General features: G+C 42.5%; 1 protein-coding gene across 1 annotated transcript; it reads left to right on the top strand.

The window, feature by feature from the left end:
* Nucleotides 1-3,856: 3,856 nt before the first annotated feature.
* Nucleotides 3,857-10,504, top strand: CLEC4E (C-type lectin domain family 4 member E). Its single transcript, XM_075553123.1, has 6 exons — nt 3,857-3,893; nt 4,692-4,784; nt 5,137-5,220; nt 6,988-7,139; nt 8,520-8,635; nt 10,316-10,504. Exons 1-6 carry the CDS (start codon nt 3,857-3,859, stop codon nt 10,476-10,478), a joined length of 645 nt encoding a protein of 214 aa, XP_075409238.1. The 3' UTR covers nt 10,479-10,504.
* Nucleotides 10,505-11,992: the final 1,488 nt, after the last annotated feature.

The following is an 11,992-nucleotide window of genomic DNA, read 5'->3' as shown; positions in this document are numbered from 1 at the left end:
TGAAGGCCACACAAGCTGCGGAATGACTTCAAAGACATCATACTGGAAGCAAATAAAAGGTCACTAAAAAGCAAAATAGAAAGTAAGAAGAGACCAGCGCGGATATCAGAGGAGAAGTTGAAACTTGCTCTTGGACAAAGGATCTGAAGGAAATGGAGGAAATGATGAAGAAAGGAGCTGAACTGAAGCTTTTGAAGGGCAGCTGCAAGAGCCAAAGCAAAGGGTTAGAATGGAATGTGAATAAATGCTGAAGTTCAAAACCAAAGTGGAAAACCACACTTGGTGCAGCACAAGCTGAAGGAACTGAGGAAAACATTCACTCTTTGAGTTGCGGTTTTGAAGGGGATTGTGGGAAAAGTGTCGAATGATACAGGAAGCATCAAAAGATGACAGAAGGAATACTGAGAATTGCTGTACCAACGAGAATTGGTCAATGTTCAACGATTTTACAAAGTCGCTTATGACCAAGAGTGATGATATTGAGGAAATAAATCCAAGGGACGTGTGGTGGTGAAAACATTAGAATTGGGGGAAAATAAGACTCCAGGAATTGACAGAATACCAACTGAAATATTTCAACAAATTTATGCAATGCTAGAAGCCTTCACTCATGTACGCCAAGAGTTTGGGAAGCTTGCTAACTACCTTGCCTACTGATTAGAAGTGATCTATGGTGGGCGAAGGACAATCCAATTTCACATTTTCCCCAAGAATGATTCTTATTAGACAGAAGTCAGACATGCCTCCACCTTCCATCCTTCTTTACCCTATTCTAGTGCCAACAGTCATCCCCATGGCACTATACTTCTCTGCTGTGTTTAATAATTCATTACCATGACTACACTGAACTCACAGATAACACAATATTCGTGACTCTAGGCTTTTAAAGACAGCTAAAAGGTTACAAGTAAGGATTAGAAGTGTTAAGAATCGAGTTCTTTTGTCTTAATTGCTTCTTACCACCAGGCACACTACTCTTGTCCTCAACCTCTCAGTCTTGTGGCCCTTGGACCTCTGCCCTGCCCCAGGAAATGTTACAAAACCCCTTTAATGCTGATAAACACCCAAAGTGTACCACATTCGGCAATGTCTCCCACCTGGAGGTACTCAACTTTACTCTTTCTGTGTGCTTTAGGGTCACTGTGAGTCAGTATCAACTTGATGGCAGTGAGTTGTTTGTTTTAGTGGGTTGGAAAGCATGCCATTCTGTCTCATGCTCTTAGTGTTGCTGTCTCTATCACTACTCTCTCTTTGAGCTGAAATATTAAGGTCCCAAAGAGGTACTCTGCTTGTGGCTCTTATTTATTGATAGACTTGAGATGGTTCGTGTTGTACCAGTAGAATGGCAAACTTGACCAATCCCCATGAGTCCCACACACCTCCAACATGCAGTCGTTTGGTGGCAATGACAAAGACTATGGCTAATAGTAAGGAGTCCTGGTGGCTAATACATTGGGTTGCTAACTGCAAGGTTGGCAGTTCAAAATCACCAGCCACTCTGTGGCAGAAAGATACGCCTTTTTATTTCCATGAAGAGTTAAAATCTTGGAAACCCACGGGGACAGCTCAATTGATTTCCAGGGTTGTTATATGTAGGAATCAACTCGATGGCAGGAGGTTTGGCTTGATTTTATCACTAATAATACACGCAAAGAACATTGCATTGATAATTCAAAAGTGCTTGCCGCAGCACATCCACAGGGAACTGCCAGAAATTTAAGTCAGATTCGAGAGAAGACATGAAACAGGAGATGTCAGTGCTGGTGGCACATAGAACTTGACTGAAAGCAGATCCATTTTTTTATTGAGCATGCAATGTTATCTGACTGTGAATCATAACAAATCGTGGACAACATGAAAAGCACAGCAATTGCAGAACATTTCCTTGTGCTCATGCAGATCCCGACCATAGGATTAGAGGCTGTTGTTCGAACAGAACAGGGGATGGTGCATGGCTTAACAGCAGGGGGCGTGTGCTTCAGGGCTGCATTCTTCACTTGCACACTGAGCAGATAATCAGGGAAGATGGACTGCATGGTGAAGATGCAGCGTCAGGATGGAGAAATACAACCTTGCTCGGAGAACTATAAAAGGACTTGAAGCTTGTCCTGATGAAGATTTTTTAAAGCTACCGTCTTCAAGATAGATTATGCATCAATATAAAGAAAATAAAAATTCTCACAACTGACCGATAAGTAGCATCATGAGAAAGGGAGGAAAGACTGACATTATCAAGGATTTCATTTTACTTGGTTATGCAATCAACGTCCACGGAAGTAGCAGTGATGAAATCAAACAGCAAATTGCTTTGGGGAAAATCTCCTGGAAAGTAGCTCTTCAACGTGTTTTTTAAAATGTCACATTGAGGACTAAGGTGTGCCTTATCTAAGCACTGGTGCTTAAAATCACCGCTTATGATGGAAAAACTGGATAATACGTTTTTTAAAAATCAAAGAAGAATCGGTGTCTTTGATTTATGGTATTGGCAAAGCAATTGAGTATGCCGTGAACTACAAGAAGTACAACCAGAATGCTCCTTAAAAGTAAGGAGAGTGAACTTTCATCTCATATACAGAAAACAGTCCCTGAAAAAGGACCTCAGGCCGGGAGAGAAGGTCAGTGACAAGGAGGAAGATCTTCAATTGGCTTTAATGGAAGCGGAGCATCAGGCCTTTCTTCAAGAAGCCACACGTGGCGTTTGAATGACCAGTTGTTCAGTAAGTCTCACAACTCACTGCTTTGGGTGGATTCCAACCCACAGCAACTTGATAGAACAAAGTAGAACTGCCCTCGGGGGTTTCTGTAGCTGTAAGTCTTTATAAGACCAGAAGGTCCCACCGTTCTCCCACAAATCTGTTTGTGATTGCAGACCGCTGACCTTCAGGTTAGCAGCTCAACTTGTACTTCACTATGCCACCAGGACTCCGATAAGGTAAATAACTCACTGCTATCAGGTCAATATTAACTCATAACCACCCTACAGGAAAGGGTAAAAATGTCTCTGTGGGTTTCTGAGACTGTAATTCTTTACAGGAGTAGAAAGCCTCATCTTTCTCCCACTGAAGTGGTTAGTGGTTTTGAACTACTGACCTTGTCGTTAGCAGCCCAGGGGGGAATCCACTACTCCAATCGTGACTCTGTTAAGTGAATAGTCAAGTACAAATGGTTTACACCAGGCATGGACCTCGGACCTTGATAAACAGGATCTAAATCTATAATACTAGAATGTTCATCAAAACTTTCATATGAAAAGAGGAAGAAAAAGCATAAAAGAGTACAAAACATTTGCATTGCTAATTCATAAGTATAAACACTATTGCCAAGTATAAACACTGAGGGCCAGCTCTGGAATTTAAACTCATTACAGATTACCACTGTGGGTAATACAGAAGGAAAGTAAAATGAGAGAATAAGCCATGAATAGATTTGGAACTCTACAGGGTCAAGGAAAACTTGAGGAATTAATTAGGCATGAAAGAAAGCAAAGAAACTTTATCAATCCAAATAAAGCATTATTTTAAAAAATATCATTCACATTTGCCCATCATCAGCCTATTTTGTGGACACTTGCTGCTACATCATTTCCCCATTTCTTGGTTTGCTGGCTTAAGGGGAACTAACATGAGTGCCTGGTACACTTCCTCGTCCTTCTTAGGTAAGAAAGGAAATCCTGACTTAAACATACAGCCACAGAACAAGTTAATATCCCTGTCTTAGAGTTGAACTTCCCAAAGGACAGATAAAGTGTGATTCCACCCGTCAAGATTTATTTTTCTTAAATATTTCCAACAGAACACAGCTGGATTGAGAGACTGTGAGTGGAGAAAAGTCAGAGGGAGAGGAAGAGGACAGAAGAATGAGTTCATCCAAATCATCTGCATCATCATGCGCAGGTACATTGTGCAACTTTTCCTCTTCCTCCTTAGAACCCTTTTCGGGGGGACATGATAAAGAGAGCAACAGAAGAGACATAAGTATGCGGAAAAGCAAGAACAGGAAAGAGGTGCGGGTGGAAGAAGAGGCAGTGGGAAAGAAGAAAATGTAGGAGAGTTTCTGATATGCTGGAAGTTTTCTGGGCTGGAGACCAGAGAGAGTTACCAGGTTGCTATGCCTGCTCTTTTGTAAGTCACCGTGTGACCTTGAGCTAGTCACTTCACTTCTCTGAGTCAGTTTCCTCATTTGTAAAATGCATATTGACAGGAAGAGAAGAACTACTAAACGAGCCCCAAAGTTCTTACTGACTAACTGACCGATGATTTATTTCATTTACAAAGGACAGACAAATGAGGCACTGAAGAGAGGAGAGGAGGGCAAAGTTTTAAAAAGCTGGGAGGCAGGGCAAGAAAGGGAGAGAGAAGAAAGAAAGGGGGAAGCCTTGAAAAAGATAAAAGCGGGTTTTTAAATGCCATTTTCTCTTGAGCTTCATGAGGCAGAGTCTCTAAAAAGTACAGACTTTACACCATGAGGAGCCGCAGCAGCTCCTGGGACCTTGTTGGTCTACCCCTGCCTGACTGAATTCTTCATTCTAAGAGTGAGGCTCAGCCATCTGTTCTTTGGCACGCCCTCTGACCAGTTAAGACTGAAAAATTTTCTGCTACATTGTGAATGGAGGGAATCAAGTAAAGATGAATAGGGATCGTTTTTACCTTGCTTAGAGAAGATAGATCAGGTTTGCACCTTTCTTTTTACAGAGGGAGGATTCTTCTCTTCTCAAGAGGGTGTATGGACCACTGCTGGAGTCTCCATCCTACTTCTCAGTGCCTGCTTTGTCACCAGATGTGTTGGTGGGTTCTGAAGGTCGAGTTCAGTTGAGTTCTCCCTATTGACTATGGGGAGTAAACATTCCGTTGGTACCTGTAGGCTTACTTCTCTCACAAAGGGGCTTCCTATTCTTTCCCACGCTCCTCTTCAATCAGGGAGCCCAGCTAGTATCAAGGAGTATTAAACTTTGGTGAGCGCCGGGGCATTTTTCATAAAGATATTTTCCTTCTTTAAATGAATCCCTACCCATGCAGAAGGAAAAATAGATAGGGAGATACTACCATGATAATAATTAGAGCTTTCATATCATTCTAAAATTTTAAATTGTTCATTATTAAAAAGAATAATGATCGTTGACTGGGGTCTTTTTCTTAGTTACATATAGGACCTTCTGTGATGAGGAAATGTTCCAGCCATATGAAAATATTACAGACCTCTTCTGCAACAATGACATCTCAGGTAGAAGAATCCTTAAACTTCTACATAGAAATTTACAAGTCGACAATTTCTGGGTCTCTGGACTGCCAGATCAGTATAGTTTCTCTTGCTTCTCAAAAGCAAATTGTAAACGCTTGCCTGTGCTGTCAGAGAATGAGAAGGAGTTGATAAGAGTACAAGAGTAGAGCTCTGAAAACACAGGAATCTTGGAGTGATTATAGTGAACTTTGGGAATGATTATGACATCTACGTAAATGGAAGGAGGATACTGAAGGGTGTTCATTTTTAAATTTCATCATCTATTTCCAAAATGAAATGGAGGAAAAATACATGCAGTAGAAACTTTAGAAATACCTGACACATACATGTCCTGTGCTGATATGTCCCTGCTCCAAGTCTTGTCACATTCCGAGATGCTACATGAGACTAGAAGAGAGACTTTCTTCTCTAGGCTGTAATCATCCCATCTTTAAATTGAGAGCATTTGAGGTAGTTACTTTTTTTCAATCGTTTTATTGGGGGCTCATACAACTCTTATCACAATTCATACACACATCAATTGTGTCACGCACATTTATACATTCATTACCATCATCATTCTCAAAATATTTGCTCTCCACTTAAGCCCTTGGTATCAGCTCCTCATTGTGCCCCCTCCCTAGCTGCTCCCTCCTCCCTAGTGAACCCTTGATAATTTATAAATTATTATTACTTTGCCATGTCTTACACTGTCCAACATCTCCCTTCACCCATTTTTCTGCTGTCTCTCCCCCAGGGAGAGGGTTATATGTAGATCCTTATAATTGGTTCCCTCTTTCTACCCCACCTTCCCTCCTACAATTTTCCTCTAATTCTTGAATGCTCACCCCACCCCACCCCCAGTATCCTGATCCCAATTCTGCCTTACAAATCCGGCTAGACGAGAGGGTATACCCTGGTACAGAAAGGAACTGGAAACACAGGGAACCCAGGACAGATGGTCCTTCAGGACCAGTGGTGAGAGTGGTGATACCAGAGGTAGTTACTTTAATTAGCCTTTTAAGGGTGCCATTTTACCAGACTGGAAAATTATTTCATCTGTGCAGAGATTAGAAATTTAGTTGAGGCCTCATGGGCAACCAAAGGGATCATCATCTAAAGCACATAATTCTCTCTACCCTTGTCAGCTAATCACAGGTAATAGGCTTCGTTTATGGCTTCTATATGAAGTGCACAGCTGAGATATATTGTTTACAGGTAGTCCCCAAATTACAATGGGGTTCCCTTCTGACATTGCCAACATAAATTGCTCCTGATCTAAGTCGAATACTTCATTTTTAATTTTAGTTTTCATTACTAGTCCCTTTTATTTATTATCAGTATTTTTATAAATCCAATCTTTAATTGTCTCTGGGGATTGGCATGAGGTTGAAAGCATTAACAAACTACATGCTTCGACATTATATTCTGTAGTATGTATTACTAATGAGATGCAAGAGGGGGAAAAACAACAGAGGGTCACACGTATGATTCATCATAAACAAAATACATCATAAGTCAATTATTTCATATGCTGGCATCATCATCTAGAAAATAAGAATGATGAGGTTTTTGCAAAAAGACAAGAAAAGTTCAGTTCATATTTATTGGCATGGGAATTACATCAAGCCTTAGCTCATAAGCAGTCAGACATAAACAACAGACTTCAGGATTCTGACTGTTCAAGCTACGGGCTGTATGACCCAGGCAGAGCTTACTTCGTTGCTCAGTTCATCCGGGACATGCACTGAAACAGCCTCTCTCTTCCAGGTTCCATCAAGAATTGCTGTCCCTTGAAGTGGGAACATTTTCAGTCAAGCTGCTACTTCTTTTCTACTGACACCAGGACCTGGTCACTAAGTTTAAGGAGCTGCTTGGACGTGGGGGCTCATCTGGTGGTTATCAACACCCAGGAGGAGCAGGTAGTTGGGGCCCAACTTCCTCTATCAATTTAGCATCCTGGACAGGGTCCACCCCTTTTTCCTACATGCGCACGAAAACGAAAAAACACAAACCTCAAGCCCGTTATGTTAATTCTGACTCACTGGGCCCTATGAGGCAGAATGCAGCTGTCTCTGTGAGTTCCTGCAACTTCTGCTTGTGGCTTCTCTGAAATGCTGGCCTTACTGTTAGCTGCCCAACACATCACCCACTGGGCCAACAGGGATCTGTGCATACACATGCACCAAACCAAACCCAAGCCCAGTGCCACCGAGTCAATTACAACTCATAGTGACACCTTAGGACAGAGTAGAAGTGCCCCTGTGAGTGCCGGAAACTGTACCTCTACGGGAGTAGGAGGTCTCATCTTTCTCCCTATACACACACAGTGACACCCCCCCCCCCCGTTACTATTTGTTAAATGACTATATAAAAATGCCTATAAATGTATGCCTTATCCCTATCTACGTCAACTTATTTCCATTTTTAGAAGTATGTAACACAAGGGAATTTCAATGAGTTCTTTTATAATTTAGGGAGTTAAGGGGGGTGGGAGGGGATGACAGCTAATTTTTAAAGACCATTACGTTTATGACCACTGCTGTTGTTCTTGCTGTCCTGTGCCATCTTCGTGACCTTTGATGTGCTCAAGGCCTTGATGTCCTTCCTCCCTGTGGAGTTTGAGTGCCCTCCAACCATTTTGTGATCTATAGAGTTTCCGTTGGATTATTTTTGGAAATAATTCACCAGACGTTTCCTCCTAGTCTGTCATTTGGGAAGCTCTGCTGAAACATGATGGGTGGTCCTGCTGTGTTTAAAATACTGAGGGCACCGCAGCCAACATCATAGCAGTACATTAGCCACAACCCAGCCCCTGCCATTGATTCCATTCGGACTCCGGCACCCAGAGGGTTTCCCAGACTTTTGTAATTTTGCAGAAGCAGAAAGCCTCATCTTTCTCTTACAAAACAGTTGATGGGTTTGAACCTCCCACCTTACAGTTAGTAGTTCAATGCTTACTCTACAGAGCCACAACAGATGATGGTTATGAACATGTCATATAAAAAGGGACAAGCAAATATTGCCCGTTGTATTTTCTCCATAGTGTTTTTAATGCCAGACGTATGCAATAGACTTCGCTATCACTAGTAGTTAATATGCTTCAAATGAGTTACTGAGCATCTCCTTCTCTGGGGACAGTCATGTTTTGTCAGTTTAAAGTCAGAAAATGATCCTTCCTGATCTGTGACTTCGGCCCTTTTATCTATCACCTCTAGCACATCTTTTTGTAGTAACAATTAACATTGGTACAGAATTGAAATCAGTTGAACTCCTACTTGCTGAGTGAATATCTTCCACAGGAATTCCTTTTCCGTACAAAACCTAGAAGGAGAGAGTTCTACATCGGCCTGACGGACCAGGTGGAGGAAGGCAAGTGGAAATGGGTAGACGGCACACCTTTCAACGCGTCTCTCAGGTACAGAAATCCCTCCGCTTTTCAAAAGTTAATTTTGTATGACTTCCCTTTGGTGAATGGCCTACATTAGTACCTGTCTTCGCTTACCAAAGGACATTTGAAGAGGTGACAATATGGCAAACGGTGAAAAGTGAAATTAGCGTTCAGTATATTTTACAGCCAGAGGTAAATCAGAGGTGGCTCACACCCTAAGCAATGAGAGATCTGTAGCCAAGCTCCTTCCCTGGGAACTACACTCAACACCTCAGCTTGATAGCAAGTCTCCATCGCTTGGAATTATGTCTGCAAACATTGTATGTTGCTCATCTTCTACGTTGTCAGTGTTTTTTTTGGTATGATTTGGATAGGCGATTTTGTATCTGGGAACACTCACGATTTTCTTACAAAGAAATTCATAGCGATTGCTTCTTTGCTTTACATTTCCATTTACAAAACATTTCATCGGAATGCACTACTTTCCAGTAGAAGGAAAAAGCTGAAATTTCCTACTTGCAGGAGAATTCTAACATCGCCCTAACGTTGCATCATTTCCAGGCGAGTTTTTCAAACCCTGCATCCTGTCCCATGGGCTAATGTGAGCTCCATCCTGAGAGGGATTCGATGCAAGGATGGGGAGGGCTGGTCTGGAAGAAAGAGAGGAGAAGCACAGGCCCTCCCTCTCACCTTTTCTGGGACCGTCTCAAGAATAAAGGAAAAGAATAGATGAGAATAAGAAAGGACTGTAACAGAAGAATAATTAATTAGAGATGCAGGACAGAAAAAAATGGACCTCAGAATCGTGTGCCCTAGAATCATAATGAATGAGACAAAAATAGTATTTGAGAAAGACAGCCGAATCTTATGGCATCAATGTGCACGCTTAACAATGACCTTACATCAAATTATTATATCATGCATAGTATGTTGGAGTTTCCCGTGTGTTTCTCATGCGTTTGTGTAAACAGCACCACTGTGGCGCCCTAGTGGCAGAGTGGTTATACATTGGGTTGGGTTGTTAACTGCGAGGTCAGAAGTTCTAAACCACAGCTGCTCCATGGGAGAGAGAGGAGGCTCTCTATTTCCTTAAAAGAGTTCCAATCTCAGAAACCCCATGGGCAGTTCGCCTCTGTCCTACAGCATCGCAGTAAGTTGGAATAGACTCAGTGGCAGTGAGTTTGGTGTTTGTTTTGTATCGCTATCATTCATCTTAATTTAACATGTAAAGAATTCCCCAAGATTACACAGCTGGTAGGCAGAGGTTCTAAGATTATTACCCACACGCCCAGAGATTTGAGAAGAGCTCCTTTTCTCAAGCATGTGACACCACTGACGGGGCACCTGAATTAATACATGCCTTCTGGAGAGGACTGCGAACTAAGCATGATGGTGGGTCAACTAAAGAGCAAGGGCAGCCAAAGAGTCAAGCTATCAGCCCTTCCCTAGCTTCTCTTTCTGTGTCACGACAAAATAAAAAGTCAGAAAGATCCCGTTTAGCTCCACTCTTCACAAGCTCTATGATTTGGGCCAAATGGTTTGCTGCGCCTGAGCGTCTACTGCTTCATCGATTACGTTAGAGTTTTGTCTACATCCCTCACAACACTCTTGTGAAGTGAGCGGACATAAATGTAAGGTGCTTCGTGTTTCGGGACCCGGGGCGGCTTATGGCTGGGTAGTAACCTCTCCCGTGGCGCTCTCTTTCAGTTTCTGGGATGTAGGTGAGCCTAATAACATCGTGACGCTAGAGGATTGTGCCACCATTAGAGACTCTTCAAATCCCAGGAAAAATTGGAATGATGTACCTTGTTTCTTCAACCTATTCCGGATTTGTGAAATGCCCGAAGGAAGCATTTTGGGAAACCTGTAAGAGGAGATAGCACAACTTGAATGCGCAAAGGGACAGACTGAAAACATGCTCAGCTGCAGCCCAAGCTGCATCTCCTTCGGGGTTTAATGCTTGGAGTTTTTAGTATCAGTAAAAATAGTTACTTTACAAAACAATAATAATTTATAAATTATCAAGGGTTCATGAGGGAGTGGGGAGCAGGAAAGGATGGGGGGGTGAGCTGATATCAGGTCTCAGGTAGAAAGCATGTTTTGAGAATGATGATGGCAACAAATGTACAAATGTGCTTGACACAATGGATGGATTGTGTTGAGTTGTATGAACCCCCAATAAAATGACTTAATAAAAAATATAGTTACTTTTGAATGTTACAGATTTTTTCTATATTACTATTTCAGACTCTTCTCTGAATTTACAAAGCAATTCACTAGCAGAGTCTATGAACCAGAGGAAGGGCATGTTGTTTGTTTGGGGTACATTTTGCTTCAAATGTACACATTTGTATTGAAAACGTAGAGCATAAAGCAAGTGGCCTGGGTGGTGTAAAAGGCTAATGCAATTAGCTGCTAACTGAAAGGTTGGAAGTTTGAGTCCACTCACAGACACCTCTGAAGAAAAGCCTAATGATCTAAATACAAAGCCATTGAAAATTGTATGGATATCCGGCCCCATGGCGAGATGCGACATCCTGCACCAACCCATGGCCCTACACGGGACAGCACTCGAGACACAGTGGGGGATGTGTAACCGAGCTGACCCCACCACGCTGAGGCAGACACTGGGGGTGTGCAATGGAGCAGCGGAGGAAGCAGAGCAAGGAGGTCCCAAGGGAGTATAAAGGATGGACTTTGGGGTCAGGGCGTGGCACCCCACCTGACTCATCTGGAAAACACTCCTACAGGCCAACAAACAGACCTTGAACTACGAACAGAATTTTTTTTGCTGTTTTTTGTTTTGTTTTTTCTTTTTTTGCTCTTTTAAATTTTGTATGTCAGTGGCTTGTCTGACAGCGTGCCGGTGTTGCTGCTGTTGATGCCATGTTCTTATGTGCCACTTGGGTGCTGTCAAAGCCATCTGCACGTGTATGCACATATTACTATCTCTGCAGGTCCACCTAGAGAAGATAGGCTGGACAAACAATGAGAGAAGAAAATAATGGGAAAAACGGTCCCTGAGGGACATGACAGTGGGGGAGGTAGGGGAAGGGAGGAGGTGTTGGCCAACACAAGGACTAGGGAAAAATGAGTGGTTCAAATCCAGTGCCAGGGAGGGGATGGGAGGACTGGTAAGGAGTGAACAAGGGCAAGGTAACTGAGAGGAATTACTCAAACCAGAATGAAGCCTGAACATGGTAGTGGGACAGGAGGAAAGCGTAAGGAAATAGAGGAAAGGAGTGGGAAGCAAATGGCATACAGAGAAGCCTAAATACAAACATGTACATACGTAAATATATTTATGATTAAGGGGGAAATAGACCTATGTGCATATATTTATAGGTTCAGTAGTAGGGTAGCAGGTGGACATCGGGCCTCCTC

Source organism: Tenrec ecaudatus, chromosome 6, assembly GCF_050624435.1.
Source record: "Tenrec ecaudatus isolate mTenEca1 chromosome 6, mTenEca1.hap1, whole genome shotgun sequence".
Lineage (NCBI taxonomy): Eukaryota > Metazoa > Chordata > Mammalia > Afrosoricida > Tenrecidae > Tenrec > Tenrec ecaudatus.
The sequence above is the reverse complement of the archived record's forward strand: the minus strand, read 5'-3'. Positions and strand labels throughout refer to the sequence as shown.